The sequence below is a fragment of the Typopeltis vanoorti genome, chromosome 9 (genome assembly GCF_054136105.1).
Source record: "Typopeltis vanoorti isolate ZY-2024b chromosome 9, IOZ_Tvanoo_1.0, whole genome shotgun sequence".
NCBI classification, from domain to species: domain Eukaryota; kingdom Metazoa; phylum Arthropoda; class Arachnida; order Uropygi; family Thelyphonidae; genus Typopeltis; species Typopeltis vanoorti.
Window position 1 is genome coordinate 55025466 of NC_143557.1, and position 25511 is coordinate 55050976.

The 25511-nt window shown below is 36.4% G+C and overlaps 1 protein-coding gene across 1 annotated transcript in view; it reads right to left on the reverse strand.

Annotated features, from left to right (window-relative positions):
* LOC150103058 (uncharacterized) overlaps positions 1-25511 on the reverse strand; it is a 209434-nt gene that overhangs the window by 113233 nt on the left and 70690 nt on the right. The window contains exon 7 of the mRNA XM_090398069.1: positions 1770-1858. Coding sequence (XP_090254195.1) covers positions 1770-1858 — 89 coding nt within the window. The remainder of the gene's footprint in view (positions 1-1769; positions 1859-25511) is intronic.

Here is a 25511-nt window from a genome sequence, read left to right on the forward strand (position 1 = left end):
CTCTCCTCCTCCTCATTGAATCCATTTGCTGATACATATTATCCCCACTATCATCTTTTTCATTCCCTGGTCTATAGCAGCATCCAACTGTATATTTTGTTCTGCTGGTCTCAATCTCACACCAAGATAGCCTCAAATGAGCTATTTTCACTGCCCTGCAGTTGAAATTCTCCTCTCTTTGACTGAAGTTCATTGGCTATCATCAATCACACTCCTCTTCCAATTCTTTTCTCTCTATCCTCGCTAAACACATTCTATCCTAGAACTATATCATTTTCTGTTAGCCATGTCTCACTAATGCCAATAACCTCTGGCCAGGATGAACCAACCAATGACAAAAATTCATCCTGCTTGTTCCGAATGCTGATAGCATTAGTGTATATAAAGTGCAAAAGCCCCTTAGACCCACTGCTATCATGATGCTTTATACTAGCTATCCCATTCTGATTTGTTACCAGTGGTACTAACTTTGGCATATTATACACATTTTCTTACACTCAACTGCCTCACTGATGTCTGTATATCCACTCAACAGCTTATGCCCCCCCCCTCCCCCAAAAAAAGCTCTAGTTTCCTTGATTATGCATATCCACTTTCACTACATTCAACAACACTTTTTCCAGTCTCTGAACACCAAATCCATTCAGATGCAAACCATCTTTCTTGTATAAGTCCTTTCACCCATCTAACTCACTCCACATATCCACAAACTCCACACCACTCCTCTTGCATAACCATTCACTCATAATTCACTTGCATAACCATCAAGTCATTCACTATTATGGCCCTCCTTCTCAGCCCTACTCTGTCATACCACAGCAACAGCCTCACTATCTTAACTCTCTCAGTCTTTTCTTTTTTTACTTCCAGTAATTCTTTCATGTCCTCTCTCATTCCATACTTTTATACTTTTAAATCATTCATTCCAGCCACTATGATCATTTTGGAAGTTTATTTTTCACTTGGTTAGACTATAATAAATTTAGTTTAATCCTTTATCCAAGTGTAAGTAAACAAAGTTTGCATCAAAATATCTTCAGGACTGAGGTAAGGTGGTACATCCCTTGGCAACCTTACCTCAGTCCTGAAGATATTTTCAGATGCAAACTTTGTTTGCTTACACTTGGATAAAGGATTAAACTAAATTTATTATAGTCCAACCAAGTGCAAAATAAACTTCTACCAGCTTTCTCTAAATCCAGAGTAATTTAATAATAAGGTGGTACACCAGTTGGCAACTCGTATAGGAAAATATGACCTCTCCATTACTTCAGCCTTAGTATCACTACTCTGCGTCTGCCTCCCACTGATGAGACCTCAATAAAGGTGGAAACCAGTCTGGGTAGTGGCCCTTCCCTTAATGCAGGGCAGTATACATGTCTGCAAAGGAGATGTGCTTTGCATTATGGAAGATACTGAGACAAGGAGTGATCAGAGCTTGGTCCACCTTCGCTACGAGTTGCCAAGGGATGTACCACCTTACCTCAGTCCTGAAGATATTTTCAGGTGCAAACTTTGCTTGCTTACACTTGGATAAAGGATTAAACTAAATTTACTAAAATTAAACTAAATTTACCTTTTGTGCTTTAATAGCCTCACTAACATCATTAATTTTAGCACTAGGAGAGCATGATTTTGTCAAACTCTCAATGAACACATCGATCACAAAATAATGCACAAATTTGCCATTTCAAAATTTTATTATTTGTAACATGATACATTCATAATAAATACGTGACAAATTGATAATTAAACACAATAATACTAACCTGGAACTCCATCAAAAAGTTTGCTAACTATATTACTTATTATCATCTGTGTCTTGTTATCAGCATTTTCTGAGCACCACATTGAATTTCTATTAATTAAAAATTAATGAAAATGTCACATGATATTATAACCTTTCTTTATATATTTTCGCATTAGTCTAACAGAAAACTAATCACAATTGAAACAGTCTGCTGTTCTATATGAAAAACACTGCACTGAGCAGTTTTATTATGTGTACTAAGTGCATAGGTTAACATATAGAAGTTGTTATTTAAAAAAAGAAAAAGTACAAGTAAATGACATAAAAAATAAATAAAACCATTGCCAGAAGATTCAAGAAAAAGGTCAGAAGATGAATACTATTTTTTTCTACGTGAAAATCAAATACATGAAAATTCAATACAAATCAAAATGCATAACTATTAACAGACTGGATTAGTGGCTTTATTCAACAAAACTACATTAACAATTACATATTTATGACTTGCTTCAGCATAAGATTATTTTTACTATTAACAACAGAATTGAAAGGAGTAAAAAACTCACTACAGGAGTTGCATGTTGTCAAATACAGGTAGCCCTCAATTTACGTCTCACTTCCGTTCCTGAAAAAACGGGCGTAAACCAAATCGGCGTAAAACTAACCCAATTTTAATGGGAAGTACAAAGTTATGTTCTGTGCAGTCAAAAAATATGCACATGAAGTATGTGTAACGTTATTATATTTAAAGCTTCGATAATACATACATATATATTTGCTAAAATAAAATTATTAATAATGAAAACAAAACAAAATTATATACAAAAAATATGAAACTTTGAAAAGATATTACATATTTCTATGTTAATCTAAGTACACAGTGCCTGATTTCGAATCGCCAGCATTTTTTTAAAAAAAAAGTATCCAGTGTTAACTGCCTAGATTTTCTTTTTCTTTCTTCATTTCGCAGAGTTCATCAGTCAATGGCTCTATGCTTGCAAGGATATGCTGTAAATCGGCCGTTTTTATATCTCTCAGAGGACCTTCTTTGTTTTCTTTCTCCTCCTTCAGATGTTGACTTAATTCTTCGGCTAATTCTTTTAAGTCTTCATTGGAAAGCAGTTTATCATGGATCTTTAAGACTTCTGTCACATCTTCAGCTGTAATATCGTGCAATCCCATCTCTTGCACAAGCTTGGTAACATTTTCAATAACGTTCTCCTCTTGCTCTAATTCCTCAAAGTTATGCATAAATGCTGGAAGAAGTTTTTGCCATGCTCCTTTTAAACACTTTGCTGACACCTCGTTCAAAGCTGCCTTGATGTTGTTAATGCCCTTCAAAATACTGAATGACTGCCAATAGTCTTTAATAGTTTTTCCTGAGGTGTCCAAGAAGTTTCCATAAATGTTATATGGAGGTAATAGGCTTTGAAGATTGATATAATCCCCTGATCCATCCATTGCAAAAGCGATGTTGTGTTTATGGGCATGTAAACAACCTTGACATCTAATGGTATTCTTACTTCAGCAAGGTTTTGAGGATATCCAGGGGCATTATCCAAGAGAAGTAATGCCTTGGCTGACAAAATCATTTTCTTTACAGAAGCGAAGCACCATAGGACAAAAATAATTTATGTACCAATCTATAAAAGCGTCTTGTGTAACCTAAGCTTTCTTGTTCCATTTCCAATAGACTGGCAGCATGGCTTTTAGACCCTTGAAGGAGCATGGTGTCTGTGAATGGTACATCAACATTGGTTTAAGCTTCAAAGTTCCGGAGAGATTTGCACCCAACAAAAGCATAGTCTATCTTTTGCAGCTTTAAAACCTGGAGGGGAACTCTTCACAGGAAATGAAGGTGGGTGATGGCAAATTTTTCCAGTAGAGCATCTCATCAACATTAAAAATGAGATCAGGAGGATAACTTCCATGTTCTACACAGTCTTGAAATTCTTTAGGATAAGCAGCTGCTGCCGCAACATCTGCACTTGCAGCCTCACCACATAATTTGACACTATTATTATTATTATTATTATTATTATTCTGGGCAACTCCAAGGAGTCGACAGACTCATCGAGGGTGGCCCCAACATCATGTCACAAACAACTATTCAACGTTCATACAGCATCTGTCATACCTCGCCTTGTACTCATTCACGGTCATAGCAGTGAATGAGTTCAAGCTTATTCTGGCAGCTTATTCCACTCATTCACCACTCTCCAAGTAAAAAACCTAGCTCTAACACCTCTGCTAACCACATTCTTGCCCAGCTTCCATGTATGGCCCCTAGTCCTCCCACCACCAGTCCTACTCTCAAAAATATGTTCTAGATTAACCCTTCAGTAATTTGAATGCCTCAATCATATCATCCCTTTTCCGCCTATCGACCAATTTTTGCAACCCACAAATCTTCAACCTGTTCTCATAAGGTTCATTCCACAGACCTGCTATCATCTTGGTCACTCGTCTCTGGATCTCCTCTCCACCTCCTCCCCATCAAGAAGAAACCCTGGCGCCAATATCTGGACACACACTATGGCACTTACTTCGAGGCATAAATCTCATGAACCAACCTTTGCTTCCTAAAAATGTTTCTTCGGTTCAATCTGTCTTTTTAAGATCCTCAAAAATTGTTCTTTCTTTCTCAGTTATAACAGCCTGCATCAGAGGAATGTTTTCTGATTCAAGTCATCCACCCATAATGATAATAATTTTTCCATTTTTCCATGAAGTTTATCATTGCTATAACTTACATGTTTTGCATTTAATACTGCCGTAGATTGTTTGTGCAGATTGTTTTATTCTATCTGCATTTATCATAATTGTAGTAACAGTAAATGGAGGTAAGTTCATACTTCTATAGACATTATCACGTATCTGTCCATCTACCATTCTTTGAATCACCTCCATCTTCTTTTCAAGAGTGATTGATTCCCGCATCTTCTTAACACCAAGTTCTGCTAACTTTTCCACACTTCTTTTATCAGATACGGTATGTAATTACATATTTTATCAATTTAAATACGTATTTATGTAAAAAAAATTAAATAGAACAATTAGATAGATTCAACAGTAAAACTAGTCGTAAAACAAGGAGTCGACAGACTCATCGAGGTTTGATACATATATGTCGTAGTAGCTCAGTAAACACTCAAACACTAGAATGCCTGCTAGCGTCATTTCTCAGTCAGACCACACTACAGTAAGAAAGCACATGCAGGCATCTGGCGTTATTGTGAATTGCCGTAAACTGAACCGTCGTAAACCAAGGACCGCCTGTACAAAGTTATCAAAACTTGCTTTAAACTCATCCAATGTGTCTGTGTTCACCACCTCACAGGCAATGCATTCCACCCACTAACCACTCTCTATGAAGAACCTGCTCCTTACTTCCTTCCTCAAAAAAAACTTCCTTATACAGTTTACAGGGATGACCTGTTGTTCTATCCTTGTTTCCCACTGATGCCATGAAAAATTCCTTCTACATTAACCTAGTAACAGTTCCTTATTAAATTATACATGTCATTCATATCCACTCTCCTATTCCTCCACTTCTATTCACAAGGATGTGAATTCACAAATTCACAAACGATATTCTCTCAATCTTTCTTAATACCCCACATCAGAAAAACCAATACTACCATAGGCAATCTTCTTCGGAGTCTTTGTAATATATCCTCGTTCCCAAGAAAATCGGGGTGGCTAAATCTGTGCACAATAAACAAATGAGACCGGAATCAAAGGCTTAGACAATGGAACCATAACCTATTTATTTCTGCATCACTGCCATGAATCAATGTGATGACTTTACAATTGTGCAATGTGATCCCAAAACTTCAGGTCCCTGTCCTCCAACACTACCAGATCCCTCAACTCATTCAAAATTTCACAACAGTCTTAACTAATAATAATAATCATAATAATAATTAATCAATGCAATCATAGCAAATTCCATATACCACTACTTATCAGATAATCAGATTTATCCAATTGAACAAAAAGGCAATTTTCAAAAATCTAGAGGAACAAAAGACCAGATCCTTATTAATAAAATGATCCTCAGAAATTCAAAAAGACGAAAAAGTAACTAAAACATGGCATGGATAGACTATAAGAAAGCATTTGATTCCCTCCCACACTCCTGGATCCTAAAATCACTACAAATATTTGGAATTAGCAAAAACATACGTTCATTTCTCGCTGCTGCTATGAAATCATGAAAAATTAATTACTGACTTTAATAGTCAATAATGAATGATTCGGAGATATCAGCATTAAACCTGGAATTTTCCAAGGTGATTCCTTATCACCATTGTTCTTCAATATTTCTTTGATACCATTGTCTTTGATTTTGAAGAAAACAAAACTTGGATATGAAATTCCTAAATATAATAATTAAAATTTTCCATCTGATGTATATGGATGACTTGAAGTTATATGGAAAATCGGCACAGCAAATAGACTCTTTATAGAACATAATTCATATTTTCAGTCAGGACATCAAATAGAATATGGTCTATATAAATGTGCAATTTTATCTATTAAATGAGGAAAAATTAATGAAGTAGCAATTTTAATTTCGAACAAGAGAAATATATAAAAGCAATATTGACTAACGAACACTATAAGTACCTAGGAATATTAGAAGCTAATGATATTCTCCACTCGAAAGTTAAACAGCAGGCAGCAGCAGAATACATCAAAAAGAGTTAGAAATATTCTGAAAACAAAACTCAATGGATTAAACACAATTAGAGCAATGAACTCTTGGGCTATACCACTGATCCAATGCTGGCATAATAGAATTGACAAAAGAAGACCTGGACAAATTGGACTGCAAAAAAAGAAAATTAATGACTATGCATTCATGAAGTGATGTTGAACGACTGTACCTACCAAAAAGAGTAGGTGAACAGGGTCTGCTGCAAGTGGATAGACTGTGGAAAAAGAAGAATTTAGTTTAAAAAATTACATTGACAATAGCTGTAACAAATGCTTCAAGCCATTTCACAAGAGGGCCTTCTAAAAGCAATAGGAAACAAATCCGATTACAAAAAGGAACAGCAAAATAAATGTGTGCTGGAAAAATAAATCCTTGCATGGCCAATTTCTTTGAGATACTGAGGAAAAAATTGACATGCCCAAGATGTGGCAATAGCTACAATATGAATATATTAAAAAAGAAACAGAAGGATTTATTCTAGATACTCAGGAACAGATGTTACAAACTAATGCAATTAAAGCAAAACTTTTGAATGTCAATAATAACAGCGAATGCAGATTATGTGATCAGAAAGAGAAGACTGTAGAACATCTAATCAGTGCCTGCAGCAAGATAGCTCAAACTGAGTATAAATAATGATCAAGTAGCCAAAATAATTCATTGGCATGTATGCAAAAAATATGGTTTTCCTACTTCTGATAACTGGTGGCAGTATAAAATAGAGACAGTACTGGAAAATGAAACAGCAAAAATTCTCTGGAACTTTAGAATACAAACAGATCAGCATTTGGAACACAATAGACCTGACATCACAATTATTGAACATAGACAAGCTTGGATTATTGATGCTGCAGTACCCACTGATAACAACATCAACAACAAAGAATTGTAAAAAATCACTAAATATTGAGATCTGGCAATCGAAGTTGGCCAGCTGTGGCTTAAACACACTAAAGTTATCCCAACAGTTATAGGTGTACTTTGTGCAATTTCAAAAAAGCTATTGAAGTTTACAAGAATTAAACATAAACAAAGTGACCAAATATGATCTACAAAAAACAGCATTACTTGGAACAGTCCACACTTTACAACACTACCTGATAGACTATTCTTAGAATTCTTGGGTAGAATCTGAATTGCTCTGTATTACCTCTCAAATTGCTGTTTGAATGATATCTTGTTTTGACTGTATATCAAGTGTATCAACTGTGTGAATATAATAATAATGATTAACAAGCTTGGTCACTTGTCTCTGAAAATAATCTTCTTGTAATGGTATAGCATCCATATTACAGATTCATCAAACATGACTAATACAACTGAAACATCACTTTCAAGCCAAAAGCATAAATACAGGTGTGAGATTACTTTCAGCATCCATGATTAACTTTCACTGAGTTTGTCACTTGGCTATTTTTATTTAATCCCAAAACATGAGAGGAAACAGCAAAAACCTATTGCACATTGACAAGAATGCAGGCGATATGTACCCTTGTGTCAGAAGTAGATAAAAAATTGTTCAAATAATGAGCACTCACTTTGCTAAGATCTATCAACCAGGCATATATAAAACATGGTGCACAATGTTGTCACTACACTCGATGAAGAGATAGAGGTGCATAAGAATAAGGTTCAATAGCTTTTGCATAACCTGGATAACAATTCAGCAATAGGGTCAGATAGAAAATTAGCACATATGCTAAAGGAATATTCAGCTGAAACAGCTCAGACCTTGACATGTTTGTACAATTTGATTCCCACCTCAGGAAAGATTCCACAGGAATGGAAAGAATGTATGATCAGTTCCATTGTACAAGGGTGGTGCAAAAACCAATGTGTGTTAACTACCTACCAATAGTGGAGGCTTTAAAACCTCCACTACTAGAGCTGTAGTGGAGGTTTTAAAGAAGATGGCAAGAACTCACATACAGAAATGGGTTGACAGACAAACTATACTTTGCAAAGAAGAGCATGGGTTTACTAAAGGGAGGTCATGTTTTAGCAATTTGCTCAAATTTTATGAGAATATTATGGCTGAGTTGGAATAACGAAATGGATACACTATGATTTTGTAAGATTTTGCTAAGGCATTTGATAGGATACCAAATTAAAGGCTATTGCATACACTGGAGAATATGAGATTGGAAAATAAACTATTGAATTGGATAAGAAGATGGCTGAAAGGCAGGCATTAGAACGTGATATATGGGGAGTGTGAATCTGCAAGATTTAATATGATTAGTGGTGTGCTCCAGGGATCAGTCCTTGGACCATAGTTATTTAATCTATATACACTGCTTGGAAAGAAGTCAATGGACACCATAGTGTGAGGAACAAACGGCTATGGTGCTACATTTACAAGTCCTACATCTTATTAAGATGGGGCCCAACTTAATAAGATGTAGGACTTCCTTTCACTGAGATGACTGCAACAATCCTAAGGGGCATACTTTTCAGAAGACTATGATAGTGTTCAAGAGGAATTCTGGACCATTCTTCTTGTAGGCATGTGATGCGGTTCATCCCATTGATGAACTGGAGCATCAGATCACACATTTACAGCAGCCTTATAACATGGTGCATCGTCTTGCTGAAAGAGACAATGGTCAGTTTCATAAAAATACCAAAGATACCTCTCAGATTCAATGTTTGTGGCAACACAAACAGAGGTCCAAGGCCAAACCAGGAAAAACAGAACCATACCATCACACTGTCACCTCTGAATTTCATAGTTGGAATTGTGCATTCTGGTAAGAGACATTCACTGAGCAACCACCATACCCATACCTGTCCATCTGCTCTGTAGAAGGTGTATGATTCATTACTCCATAACACAGCTTTCCAAGCTTCCATGGCCAATTGTACATTCTCTTTGCGCCACTGAAGATGACACTGCATGTTGGTTTGTGTAATATGGAGCTTCCATGGCAGGACTGCAACATGCATGGTAGTTTTTACATATTATCCTCCGTAGCACCTTACGTCACGTTCAGTAAGTGTTGTGGATCATCCACTGCAGGTAGCACTTACAGTTGACTCCCTACAATTTCATCTCAGTATGGTATCATTGATTGTTGACCTAGAATGGCCCAATTTGTCAATAATTTGCTAAGCAGATAGGCCTACAAATGGCATCCTATCCTATACAATGGCTCTTTCAAACTCTGTCAGTTTCTTTCTCACAGCCATTTCATCTAGACACAGTTGCACTGACTTGGGAGAGCATTATATTCCTCCAATTTATACCGGCTACAAATATGTGACTCATTACATGGCATAATGTACTTTGCACATGGGGGTGTATGTTGACTTCTTTCCAAGCAGTGTATTAATGATATTGGGAAAGAGCAATCTGGGATGCTATTGATATATAGCATTTACAGGGTGATCTGAATAGGCTGGAAGTGTGGGGAAAATGGCTAAGTACAACTCAGAGGATAATTGTGATGTTGAAATGAACACTGGCATAAAAGGATATGGAAATCATTTTTGCCTGTATACAAGGCCTTGATATGATCACACCTGAACTACTATATGTAGATTTGAAATCTCGGTTTGGAGAGGATAAAGAAACTGTGGAAGCTTCAAAGAAGAGTTACAAAGATAATATCAACATTATAGAATGTAGACAGAGTGAGAGTATGTGGACTGGTAGACAGAAGAAAAAAGTGATGATATTACACAAGTATATAAACTTTTGATAGGACAGGCATTATAAGACATTGGTTGATGAAATTTTTCATTATATGGGAAGTGGAGAGAGTACAAGGGAGCATATGTGGAAGGTGAGTTTATGTGAGGTTAAGAAAGAGATGAGAACTACAATTTTCTGTTGCAGAACCATGAGTCAGTGAGTGAAATAGTTTGCCCGTTGAAGTAGTGAATACATCTAGTGTGAAAGAGTATAAGAACAGCTATGCCAGCTGGTGTGGGTGATGTAAGGCCTCTCTCAAGGTCTGATAATAATAATATTAGAAAAGATCAAAAAATAGAAGTAAACCACAGAACATTATCTACATGCAACTTCTCATCATCACCCAACACAAAAAATAGGCATCACTGTTCTTTATGCAATAGAGCCTACAGAATTTCGATGAATAGATAAAAGAAACCAAGAGCTACAGTATCTTAATTCTGTCCTTTCAAAAATAGCTACAACAGAATATTGGTCAAAAACATTCTATCATGACCTCCAAAACAAACAGAAGAACAAATAAACCAAGAATATAAAGGAGCAATGATTCTCCCACATATATGATCAATCACCAATAAAATAGCAAGATTGATTCATCCAAAAAATCTGAAAGTCACTTTCTTCCCAATCAACAAAATCTCCAGTCATCTGAAATCTCCTAACCCACCACATCCACCACTTAAAAAAAACAGGTGTCTACAAAATCAGTTGCAGCTGCAAGCTACACTACATTGGACAAACTGGCAGATATGGAGAGAAATGACCAATCCAAACACATCAAGGCCATTGAGAATGAAAGAAAGCATAATTCAGGGCTGGCAACACATACAAAAGATACAAAACATTTAGTAGAATGGCAACAAACTGAAATGCTCCACATTGATTATTGCTTTTATTCAAAAGAATTCAAAGAATCAGCTGAAATGAAGTATCATATACAGTGTAATAAAAAACAAGGGATGATTTTACATCATATCTGGTCATCCTTAATCCATCACGACACACTTGTATCTACCAGCAGTATATAGCGACCCATGAACTAGCAGCAAGTGTAACAGCGAAACCACGCTTTCCATTGTTTAAACATTTTCAAATATTCTTAACTGGAAATGTTAACTGTTATTACTTTGCTTGTAGTTTTTTTTTTTTAATTTATCCATGCTATTTACTGATGAAATGAAAGAGAGCTTTTTCATAAAACTAGTCAAATTAAAATATAATTTTCTTTTTACTTCTTTGTGAGTGGTTTAATACCAGAAAGAAGTGATTCTAATAAGTCCTTTCTCCACAGAAGCTACATGAGATAGAATTTTAATGTTATTAATTTTTTTTTAAAATCTCAAATGGTAGTTGAGTCAGATAAATCCAGTATAACGAGTGCTGTCCATGATTCAATTTCAGTGAATTAAAGGAACTAAATGGTTATAATCCTGCAATATCCAATTGTTAATACTTATAGCCTGATCTCCAGAATATTACTATGGAAAGAGAACTGCAGTGAACAGGAGGAATTAAGAGTGGAAACTAAAAAGAAACTTAATGATATTTTTTGGAGAGTTGCAGTCATGGTTCATGGAGAAAACTGGAGGATAAAGTCTATTTCAGAGAATGGAGCATAGAGAAAGAAGGAAAAGGAGGAGGAGGAGGATAAGTAGATGATAAATGGGTTTAGAATTGCACTGTGATCAGATGATGAATTGCTTTGGAAAAAAAAGTGTAAGACTACCAATGCTAGTTTGGTCAAACAGCACCAAAGCTGATAATACTGGAGGAATTAGGGGAGACAAGAGATCTGGGGTTGATGATTGATAGAAACCTGAAATTTAGGCAACATATTGCAAAGGTGGTGAAGGTAACACAGGGGATTGCTGCAATAATGAGAAGGACACTGACCTGAAGAGATAAAAGAGTTATCATTACATTGTATAAGACTCTGATCAGACCACACTTAGACTATCGTTCACAGATTTGGTCCCCAGGTTGAAGGGGATAAATTAACTGTGGAAAGGGTACAAAGGCGGATAACAAAGATGGTTTCAGGACTGTACAATGTTAGTTATGAGGATCGGCTGAGAGAATGTGGACTGCAGAGTTTGGTCGATAGAAGAAAGAGAGGCGATATGATTGAGACTTTTAAACTGTTGAGAGGTGGTTACAGGGTTGACACTGGAGAGTTCTTTCACTTGGTTGAAACAGCGGGAAGGAGTGATGACAAGAGGCCATCCCTGGAAGTTACGAAAGGAAACTGTTTGCAAGAGGGTGAGGAGTGGCTTCTTTGCATGGAGGGTGGTTGAACCATGGAATACATTGCCTGATAGAGTGGTGAGAGCAAGAATGGTCAATGAGTTTGAGGAGTGGTATGATAGACTTTGTGTTTCCTAAGAGGGACCTCCCACGATGAGTCTTGATAGACTTTGTGTTTCCTAGGAAGGACTTCCCACGATGAATCTTTTGACTCCATGGAGGCCTGAATAATAATAATAATAATAATAATAATATTACTGAGAAGAGTGAAAGATGGGAAAGGTTGTCAGTGTGTTGCTGAGGTATGACAATGACCAAATGAGACAGAGAGCCAGAATCATGCATGGTATACTAGTGGAGCTGTATGAGGAGAAGGGAGTACAGTTTGTGGATGTATGGCATGTATATGTAGAGAGACTGATGAGAGAAAGTATGGATTTGTAGGAAGTGCAATATTTTGTTAGACTACGAGTTAATGAAACTGGCTGACTGACAAAACTGACTGAAGAAATGAAAGATAGCATAAATGAAAGAAACAGAAACAGAATGAAAGCTAGTGAGATTGGGGGAGTGAAAGAAACACAAGAATATAAAAGCAAAAATAAGGGAACAAAAGGAAGCACAAATGAGGAAACAGAAGTAAGATGCAGCGGAATGCAAGGTAGCAAGACCACAGCAGTGAAAAAGAGTGAAATTGTTGGAATGAAAGATTTTATGAAACAGCTATTCAAAATGAAAATAGTAATATATGGAGTGATACTGGACATTTCGTGGAAACTAATGAAAGTCTGAAAAAGAAAAGAATGAAAGAAAAAAGAGTAAAAGAGGTGTTGAGTAATTCAACAATAGCAGCATATGGAAATTCGATTGTTAGAGGATTAGTTAATAAAGAGAGTCCATAAAGTTTGCCACCCAGGAGGGAGAAAGAGAAAGATAATTCATGCTTTGGACATGAGGAGGAAAGGCGTCGGCCTGGTTGGCCGAGTGGTCAGCGTATCTGCTCTCCAGCCAAAAGGCTGCAGGTTCAAATCTCGCCATTGGCATGGATGTTTGTGATTGTCTGGAAACTACTAGTGGTGATGATAGGTGGTAGATGGTGTTGGTGTAGATGATAATGGTAGTTGTGTTTCATTGTAGTTGGTGGATTGAATGGTGGAGACAGAGAGGTGTAGAGTAGGTGACCTCCCTTGATGAGTCTTTGGACTCCCTGGAGGTATCACATAATAATAATAATAATAATAATAATAATAAATACATGTTATACGACATTCATTTCCTTGTATAACCCACACATGCATACAGTATGGAAAGCTTAAGCCATGGTTTACGAATAAATCGAGACAAAACCAAAATAATGATTTTAAACAACACAGAAGAGATAGATGTAGAAGGAATTGAAATTGTCAACAATTTTAATTACCTTGGAGTGTTAATAACAAAAAAAAAGATGGAAGTAAAAAAGAGATAAGAAGAAAAACAGCACTAGCTATGAAAGTGATGACTGACTTAACTAGGATCTGGAAAGACAGGCGGCACATCTCCAAAAATATCAAAATTAAGTTTGTAGAAACTTTAATTTATTTGATCTTTCTCTAAGCTTCTGAATCTTGGACAATGATAAAAGATGACAGAAGAAGAAGAATTGAGACGTTCGAGCTCTGGTGCTGAAGAAGATTGTTAAGAGTGTCTTGGACAGAAAAATGAACAAAAAAAAGTATTCTAGAAGTATTGAATATCCACACAAGACTGATAAACATAATTGACAAGAGAATAGTGCAATATTTTGGACACATATGTAGAAGGGAAGGCAACTGCCTGAAAAAATAATCAACCAGGGTAAACCGTGTGGGAAAAGAAAAAGAGAAAAACCACCCTACAGGTGGATTGACCAAATATCAAGAATCACTGGACTTAAACTAGAACAAGCAATAAGAGAAGCACAGGAGAGAAAGAAATGGAGAAACATCATCAGGAAGGTCATTACGAGTCCTCAGACATGAGGAGATCTGAGAGAAAGAGAGAGAGAGAGCATACAGTATACTTTAGAAACCAATTTTTTTCCTTTCAGTTTCATAATCGCTGCTCAGGATGAATGTAATCATTCTGTCTATTGTGCAAACACTGTTTGACCAATGAATCATTGAAAAAAGATTGTCTCTAAGCACATTTGAAGGTGAAATATAGCGCTTATGTGAACTATGATTTGAACTAATTTAAGTCTCTGAAGAATAAGTTTGAGAAAAGATCAACAATAGATTCATTGTTCTCTGTATGAACTGCTACCCAAAATTGTATTCTTGAAGCTACGTATAAAATTTCTCTGCTCACAGCTAAATCAGGAAAAAATCATGAATGCACTGAGCAATAGCACTGTTAGCAAAAGCATAGATGAGATGAGATGAGATGAGATGAGATGAGATGAGATGGCTAAAGATGTGGAAACACAACTTGTTGAAAAGTTGAGATCAAGGAAATTCTCAATACAGATTGATGAATCAACTGTAAAATACACTGAGAGTATCGAGAGTCATCAATACAGTGAGAGACTGTATTGATGACTTATGTGAGATATATTGATAATGGTGAATTTACTGAAGAGATGTCGTTCTGTGAATCATTGAAAATCACCACTACTGCCATTCATATATATACAATAAACTCAATTATTTAGATGAAGCTCAAATATCAATGAAAAATATTACACCTCGTGTTACAGATGGTGCTCCTGTTATGATGGGCAAGAAATGTGGCTGTTTAAAATTAATGAAGGATGACAATCCTAAAATGTTGCTTGTGCATTGTGTTATTCGCAAAGAAAATTTAGTTTCCAAAAAAACTTTCATCTGTTCTAAATGAGATATTGAACTCAGTTATAAAATGCATCAACACTATCAAAGCTAATGCCAAATGTGAGTGTCTCTTCAAACAATTTTGTGAGGATAAAACTGCTGACTATGTAAGACTATTGCTTCACACCGAGGTGAGATGGCTGTCCCAGTGTGAATTGCTTGAGACGATTCAAGGAACTATTTGATATTCTTAGTAGGTTTTTGAATGACAAACTTGAAACAAAAGTTTCTGGTTTGTCATTCAACTCACAAATGCTTGATGGTCAAGCATTTGTGAGTTATTTGACATATATCTTTGAAAAGCTGAATAGTTAAATAAGCAAGGAGCAAATAAGACCCATATATTTGGCTTCATTGCATTTCTGCAATTATGTCAAAAGAATGTTTCAGCCAAAAAATTTGACCAATTTTATTGGCTAAACAAGTGTGAAGTAGCTGATGCTGTGTACTTGTTATTGCAGATCACCTGAGCAAGATGGCCTGTGATTTAAATAACAGATTTCCTGATTTAAAAGAAACTGATTTTCCATCTTAGATAGCTCAGCCAATGCTAGTGGACTTAACTGTTGTGGCTGGCCATGCAGCCATGCAGTATCAAGAAGAACTATCAGAAATGCAAAATGATGAGTCTATTAAAACTTTATTCAACATAAAAGGAACAATGACATGGCTTTGTGATGAGACAGAAACAAAATACCAAATTCAACTAGTTATGCAAGAAAATTACTGTTGTCCTTCCCTTCATCATACTTAGTTGAATGTGGCTTTAAGTGATGTAAATGACTTGTTACTGAAAAAAAAAAGAAATTCTCTGGATATCACAAACCATGGGGATTTGAAATTGAAATTGACTAAATTAGTACCTCAATTAAAAACTCTTTGCAGCAGACATCAAGCTCAAGGATCACATTAACTTAGATTTTATTTTCCCAAGTTGAGTTTGATTTATGTATTATAATATACAAAGTGTAATATAAAATTTATATTCATTGAAGAAAGTCAAATTAAAGCCAGTTTTACCTATATTCCTTTTTTATTTGAAGTACCTATTTATATTATACATTTTCAAAACTTGGTTGAATATTATACTAGAGGGGACATCAAAATCTTTGAGGCATTAAGGTGGTGCATGATACAAAAAAGGTTGAACTAGTGATTTAAGTGGACACAAGAAGAATGTAAGGACAAATATCAGGAGGTTATTGAGAACAGTGAGAGATAGTAGTATAGCAGTGTGTTGCCGAGGTATGACAATGACCAATTGAGATGGAAAGTCAGAAAAATGAATGGTATGATAGGGGAGCTGTGTGAGGAGAAGGGAATACAGTTTGTGGATGTATGGCATGTGTTTGAGGGAAGAACAGAATTATACATGCGTGATGGGCTGCACTTGAATAGCATTGGAGTGAGTGCAGTGGAGAGAGTGTTGCTTGATGGAAGTGCAGTGTGTGTGATGTAAGCAAGAGATCAGAAGTAAGAGATAAAGGAAAAGATCAGGAGAGTAGTTTTGACAGAAGTACTTGGCAGTGGAAATACTAGTATGAAAAGGAGACAGAACGAGAATGTAAGAAGAACAGGGAAACGGGGGGGGGGGGGGGGGGGGGGGGAATGGGCCCTGGATGAACAGGAAGACAAGGCATAGTGAGAGTGGATGTTGAAAATAGTAGTGAATGTGTATATGGAGATGGAGTACATTGTGATGTGGGTGGAGAAGTCGAGACTGAGTGAATGCATGTGGTAAGTGGTAATAAAGATGATTGGGCAAGGGCAGGAGTGGTGGGAAAAACCACTCCCGCCCTTGCCCAATTTAACTCTATAACAAGTCCTATTCAAGCCACCAACATGTGGCTTGAATAGGACTTGTTATAGAGTTAAATAAACTGCCGTGTTTGTTTACAAATGCAGAAGTATCAGAAATAAAGATGAAATGATTTCATTGATTTAATTTTATTCATTCCAAAATCATTGAAATAAGTCAAATAGATTGGAATGAAGAGATAGCATTTGGGAATAAGGAAAATAAATTTCTCGAGTTCTTAAGAGATAACTATTTCAGGCATCATGTAAATGAGGACACACGAGAATCAAGAGTTTTAGATCTCATCATTTCATCAGAAGATGTAATTATGAGTGGGAGTTCACACTTTCCTCCAGTTATTGAGAGTGATCATGAGGTGATCACCTGGGTTATGGCTAGCCATATGCAGACTGATATATGTGAAAGCACAAGGATGGTAATTATGACAAGCTTAGAATACAGCTTAAAACTAGCATGGAATGAGAAGTTGAGCAGTAAGGAAATAAATGCTGCTTGGGAACTGACAAAGAAATATATAACAGCATCAATGTGTGACTGTATTCCAAAGGTCAAAAGACTGGATGAGGTAGGTGTAAAATGGATGAATGAGTGGCTTAAGCATGAAATCTGGAAGAAGGTACTTTTGGAGGCAGTACAAAAAAAAAAAAAAAGATGAAAAATGGTAATAATCAGTTACATGAAGAGTATAAAGAATAAGTCAGGAAAGTGACTCAGTCAGTAAAGACAACAAAAGTGAAGTATGGACAGAAATTACAAATCAGGCAAAGAAAAAATCTTGAGAGTTTTCTACATATGTGGCAAGTAAAATGAAAAAGATTAAAAATAGATGATGTTAATGGATGAAAATGGTAGAATATGTAACTGCTGAAGACATTGTTGAGGTATTCAGTGATCAATTTATAAGAGTGCTTCATCCTAATCAGGGTGAAATCATGAGAAAATCAAGTGTAGAGGGTGTAGGAGAGGGTGGATTAATTGTGAATGAACAGGAGTTACTTGAGAAAATAAATAAACTAGATGTCAATAAGGCAATAGAATTTAATGACATATCACCACACATCTTAAGAGAATGTTCCAGGGAATTGGCATGTCTGTTTAATAAGTCTTACAACAGCACAGGTTCCAAGGGAGTGGAAAGAAAGTAAAATTGTTCCAATACATAAAAGTGGGGCTAAGAATGTGGCTACAAATGATAGGCCAATCTGTATATCTGGAGTTGTGATGAAAGTACTAGAGGGATTGGTGAGAAGTAGGATACAGAAATGGGTTGATAACAGCAGTATTCTCTGTGGTTATCAGCATGGATTTGTTAAAAGGAGATCATCTTTTACTAACTTATGTACTGCAACGAAGTGACAAATACCTTGAGCAGGGAGGATGGATTTTGCAAACGCTTTTGATAGACTGCCACATGACAGGCTGTTAAATAAAAAATAAATTGAAATAGATATGATTCGATAACAAACTTCTGAGTTGAAACAATGACTTGCTGTTGGATAGGTATCAGAAAGTTGTATATGGGGGTGCGGTATCCCTTCGGGATACCGCACCCCCATATACAACTTTCTAATAACCCGAAGACAAAAAGACCCCAGGGCCAGACGGACTGGGGATAGAATTCTATAGATCTATCTGGGACCTTGTACTGCCAGCACTAGTAAAGATCTTTAACGAATTCCTCACTTTGGGAAACATCCCCGAGGAATTCGCTAAGAGCTATACAATCTTTATCCCCAAAAAAGACCAAAATCGGACCTTGTCAAATAACTGGCGTCCCATCTCCTTAACTAACCTAGACTATAAACTTTTCGCAAAAATCATCTGTACACGCATTAAGGGCGGAATAGAAAACATAATAACAAGTTCACAGGTCTATGGAATCCCAGGTAGATCTATGGAATTTAATCTCTTCCTGCTAAGAGACCTAATCAGACTGGCCAAGGAAAAAAAATACCCCCTGGCACTTCTCTCCACCGACCTGGAAAAAGCGTTCGACAGCGTCAGCCACACGTACTTACAGGACACCCTAAAAAAAAGTAGGCATAGGCCTGAAACTTCGGCGTACAATTAAACATATGTACGCGGAGGCCTCGACACAACTGTCTATTAATGAGTTTCTGACAGAACCAATCCGTATAAAGAGAGGGGTTAGGCAAGGTTGCCCACTAAGCCCCCTTCTCTTTTCCCTAGCATTAGAACCCCTCATCAAAAGAATAGAGAACACTCCTGCAATTAATGGTATTCCACTGCCCCAAGTCTCCAAACAGTGCAAAATAGTAGCATATGCAGATGATGTAGTGGCCACACTCAGAGACTGTGAGTCTATCTGCATCTATCTTGACATACTGCAAAACTTCAGCATAGTCAGTGGTCTCCGAGTTAATGCACAAAAAAACCAAAATCAAAAATTTTGGAAATTTCCATAACACCGGACTTCCCTACGGTTTAGCGCTGCATACGCAGCCACTAACAATACTAGGAGTTCCCTTTTCCGAGTCGCTAGCTTTACCAGTTAAAAAATTACAGGAAATAACTACGGAAAAGATAAGTCTATTCAAACCGACCTTTTTCTCCTTTTATGGCAGAGCCACAGTGATAAAAACAATCATTACCCCAATGCTGATGCACACAGTCAATATCACAGGCATCACACTGCTACAAGAAAACCAATTATCCAAAAAACTCATAGATTTCTTCTGAAATGAAAAAAAACATGAGGTTAAAAAACAATACCTGCAACTAAAACATGAAGAAGGGGGGTACGTTCTGCCTGATCTCAAAAGCTTGCTTTATGCAAATACATTCAAAACCGTACGGAAGGCCTTAAACTCAAACCATATTTCAGGCCTCCTAATTGGATATTTTATAGGACTTTTCCTCCCCCTCTTTGGAACCACGGACTATGCTGGACCCCGTGCAAGGGTTGTGCCCAAGTGGTATCACACACTAGTAAAATCACTCACAGTACTTAGAGACAAAGGAACAGAAATCCTCACACACAAACCCAAAGCAGTATACTGGGATTTCTTCCAACTCTCCAGGCGTGATACACCAAACCTCGGGACAAACAATGAAATTCTCTTTAAAAACATCAAGAATAGCTGGGGACAGCCTTTTCATCGAGATCTGGCCTGGCGAATAGCTTATGGGCGGCTCCCGGTGAAACAGGTTAAATCTAGGTACGTACCCAGTCCGTGCGATCCCTTTTGTGATGTCTGCCGGGGCGTGGAAACGGTGGAGCATTTCTTTTATTTTTGCCCACCAGCCCAATGCGTCTGGCAAAGACTGAGCACAGCACTGGGAATCCCGATGCTATCACTAGAAGAGGTCATACACCTGCAATTCCCGCCACCAGTCAACAAGACCCAAAAATTCGCCATTTTTTTAATTAACGTCTTAAAGTATCACATCTGGAAGGTACGGAAAAAATCCCAGGTACGGGACGCAAATTTAATGTACGCAGGAATAAGGAAAGGTTTCTTTTTTTTATCTTCTTAAATTTCTTGCGCAAGAGAGACATCTACTAGGCAACTTTAAATTTGTGAACAAATACTGCAAACCACCGAAAATATGCTTTCTTATACAGGGACGCATCAAGCCCTGTATATTTCTTTAGTATCTCCAAAACTCCACCTAACTCTCCCTAGGAAAAGTAACAACCACTCTGTTCTTCCTCGCCACAAAGCTTTCGCTGGCACGGTTTCCTTTACTCCAAATAAGGGGGGGGTAGATCTGAGAACCCGGGCTGCGAAGGCTTACTGCGAGGCGGTGCTGCTCCTTGTGAGCAGCATCTCCCGGGCCAGTCTTCTACCCCATTCTAAGTCCCAGTGATACCAGGTCTGTAAGTTCCTTATTTTGTTCCCTTTCAGTTCAACTGACCGGACCTTAAGTCCTTTAATTTTTATGTAATTTAAAAAAAAAAAAAAAAAAAAAAAAAAATGTTCTAACTGAAAATACTGTTTTCAAAACAGGTCAATGGATCTCCTTCATAGATAACTGACGAAATTATTAAGGATAAATTTATAAGTGAACTTTAGTCAAAAATTTTTATGGTTAAATTTTCTTTTTTTTTTTTTTGAACAGATAAATTGAGAATATGTGTCACAGACCAATTAGCCATATAAGGCTAAACAGGTTGACTGAGGCCTCTTTTACCTCCTGCTATCCTACTCTATCTTTCATTATTCTCCTCTCTTACTGTTTGCTGACCCTCAGCATGCTTTATTCTCCAAAGGCCTATGATGAGAGACATGAACTCCCATTCGACCTCAAAAAAGGTCGAAACCGGTCTGGGTAGTGGCCCCTTGCCTTTAATACAAAACATCATACATCCCCTTCTTGGAGATGTGTTTTGGCATTAAGGGTAAATATTAAGCTTAGTGATCGGAGCTTGTTCCACCTCTACCACGAGTTGCCTTGGTCTTGCACTACCTGTAGGATCAGCTAGTCTTGCATCACTTGCAGGCGCAAGCTTGACATTTTTTTGTCTGTTTGCTTACTTGGGAAAAATGGAGTAAAACCAGGTTTAAAATTGCTTGGTATCTTTAACATCAACAAGTTGATTTTGATTAAATGTCTTTTTGAAGACATTTAATCAAATTTGTTATGAAGAAGGCTGATACAGCTTCATTATGACTTCATTTCACAAAAAAAAAAAAAAAGTAGCAGGTTTAGCTGAATAGCATACCTAACTTGAACACAAAATTACATTATTTGTCCTATAGCTACATACACAGAGCAGAAATTTTTCCACTGATGATTTTTCTTTAATATATTTAAAATTCATAAGCTTAAATAATATTTATAGGTTTAAAATACATTTCATTATACCATGAATACTGTAATTTAATATTAAATATTTAGTTGAATGAAATATAATATGAACATCATTGAATTTTTTTTGCTGTCATATGGTGTCATTGCTGAACTGCAATGACACCATACTTTCTCAAAAAGTAATCTTGAAATTGCAATATTCAACACTTCGTTTTTTTTTTATGCTAATGAAATTCATCTTATTTACTTTGTGTGTGTGTGTGTGTGTGTGTGTGTGTGTGTGTGTGTGTGTGTGTGTGTGTGTGTGTGTGTGTGTGTGTGTGTGTGTGTGTGTGTGTGTGTGTGTGCGTGCGTGTGTGTGTGTGTGTGTGTAGTGACATTTATTAGTTGGAGGAAATGTTGGTAAGATACAAAAAAGAAATATGTGCTCTGTGAGTTTGGAGTTCTGTGAGGCAATACTGAGTAGTTGTTGCAAGTGCTGTAATAGATTTAGAGGAAAGTGAGGAAAAGTAATCAGCTATAAATTGATCAACAGTGACCATTAATCAACCAACCAAACTGTCTTCAGATTTTTAGTGCTCTTAAGTGACCATTCCAGTGAGGACAGTAAAGAATTGTTGGACATTTGAAATTTGTGCAGACTTAATAGATTTGAAAAAATTAATTTATTGAATGCTAAGGAGGCAATATTCGTAACATATTTATATACCAAGAATTACAGGTCACAGTTTATCCGAGAAAAGATATCTTATCTATTCCAGGGATTGGAGTGTAATCAAACGTAAGTCTGGAAAAAAAAAAAAAGAAAAAGAAAGAAAAAGGGGATATCTTTCGGAAGAAATAATATTGGATTGAGTTTTACTAGCACTGAAATTAACAAAAGAGCAGAATAATATGGAATTATGTGTAGCATAAGGTTTGTCAATAAAGAAAGAGGTATATGATATACAGTCATCAGTAAAAACTGTCAATTATAGTGCTAAAGAGCCCTGTAGTATTCCAGCATCAAATGCAAAGTTTAATGATAAAGATCACTCCACTGCCAACAAAATGTAACCAGAGAGAAAGCTAGCTACCCAGTAGAAGAGGATAAACCATAAAGTGGGAAACTGCTTAACAGGGCTTGTACCAAATCTGATCAGATGTCTTAGAGATATCATGTGCAATCATTTGAGTTTCTCTAAATGTTTCTATGGCATTCGTTCAAAAGTAGGTAACGCAAAGAAAAAGACCAATCCTGCATTGACTGACAGCACCAGAATCCACACATCATCATTTATTTGTTTCAGTAAGGAAATTCCATGAGTAGACATATTACTTAAAAGTATAATAACGGAATTAACTCACATAAAATATTATTTATTAGTAGAATTTTTGCCTGAGTATCACAGGCATCTTCAGTATATGTTAAAAGGCTAATTAAAACAATAACTGACAATTCCAAAGGACGCCGCCTAAGTAGCTTATGTACGATAACTAAACAAGGGTCATTGAGTTTCCTAACTTATTAAAAAAAAAAAAAAAACATATGCATATATATATATATATAGATACAATCAGTGCCGGATTTACATATAATTTAAAGCTACAGCTTAAGGCCTCGCAATCTGCCGGGGCCGCAAATAAAAAAAACAAAAAGACCAGCTGATGTAATTTAAAACAGTAGGGGACCTCTGGGTTTTGTATAGCTTAGGGCCTCAGCAAGTCTAAATCCAGCCCTGGATACAATTAAAAAGTTAGGAAAGATTAGCTGAATTAAAGAGTACTATCTCCCATAAAGGGGATGGACGTAGACCATCGGATCTGTTTAAGTTGGGCAAGTGAAGTAAAGTTTCACATGTTTCTTTATAAAGCCGTTCCATGAGGATCTGACTTTTGTGAAGGACTCTTGTCTTGTTCCAATGAACTCTATGTCTAGTGTTTATGGCATGTTCTGCAAGTCCAGACTGCTCAGGTTCAAAGTACTGAATATATGACTTGTGTTCTTCTATCCAAATAAAAGCAGATCTTCCCATTTGTCTGAAATAAGATAACCCACAAGAGCAAGGAATTTGGTAGACACCTGGATGACTTAGATGTGGAAGCTTGTTCTTTGGAGAAGTGAGAAAGGTGGTGATTTTTCTGATTGGTGGAAAGGCAACAAAAATATTGAGTGGTTTTAAGACTTTCGCTATGCGTTCACTAATGCCTTGCACATAAGGGATAGAAATATACGTTATTTCTTCTGCATGAGATTCAGCATGGATATAATGACCTGTATGAGTCTCCTTCCTATAGACTGAGAAATGTAGGCTACCATCTGGTTGACGAAGAATTAAAAGGTCTAAAAAGGCTAACTGCATATTTACTTCTCCTTCTAGGGTGAACTGGATCCTTGGATGAAATGCATTTAATTTAGTGAGAAACTGTTGTAATTCATCAGAAGAATCCTTCCAGATAGCAAAAATGTCATCTACATATCTGAACCAATGAGTAGGTCTAAGTGAAATGTTGTCAAAAATACATTGTTCAAAGTGCTCCATATAGAAGTTGGCAATAGCAGAAGAAATAGGATTGCCCATTGCTTATCCTTCGATTTGTTGATATAACTTGTTTTTAAAGGAAATAACCAGAATGCATTACAAAATCGAATATTTTAACAGTCTGAAGGAAATTCTTGTTGGAGTAATTCAATAGTGTCAGATAAAGGAACATTGGTAAATAATGAAACAACATCTAAACTAATCATAATATCTGAAGCGTCCAGATGAAGATCCGAAATTTTATTTTTGAAATGCGACGAATTTTTTATATATGTAGCAGTTCTTCTAGTTGAAGGAGTAAGTAAATTTGATAAAAATTTTGAAATTTTATAAGTGGGACAACCTATGCAGTCTACAACTGGTCTTAACAGAATGTCTGGTTTATGAACTTTTGGAAGACCGTATAATCTAGGTGGACGACCGAAAGAGGTTTTAGGTTTTTTTCTTTTGATCTTCATCCTATATTATCTATAAGAGAATTAAGTCTTTTTAATTGACAACTGGTAGGATCTGAAGTGAGGGGCCTGTAAGTTATAGTCACAGAGCAGTAGAGACATTTTTCTCTCATATTCTCTTCTGTCTTGAATAACCATAGCCTTCCCTTTGTTAGCTTTTTTTTTTTTTAAATAAGTTAGGAAACTCAATGACCCTTGCTTAGTTATCTTACATGAGCTACTTAGTTGGTGCCCTTTGGAATTGTCAGTTATTGTTTAATTAGCCTTTTTACATGTACTGAAGATGCCTGTGATACTCAGGCGAAAATTCTACTAATAAATAATATTTTATGAGTTAATTCCATTATTATAATTTCATCATTTATTATTTTTGAGAGGTTCTATGCGGTGTAGAAGCCAACTCCTCATAGATTTATCTATTATTTTAAAAAGAACTAGTGACAGCAAAGTTGAGTGGAATTTGATGGTAAAGATTTGTTGTTGTTGTTCTTAGGAATTCATTGAATATGGGATAAATTTCCACTGGCACTTACCCAGTTAAGATATAAATACCAGTGAAGCAGAAAAGAATAAAAAACTACTACAAAAGTAATATCAAGCCTAGAGCACAAACCTGCTGAATAATTAGAAATGCCCAACTGATCCAGAAGAGTTTTATTATCTTGTAAAGACAAGATTC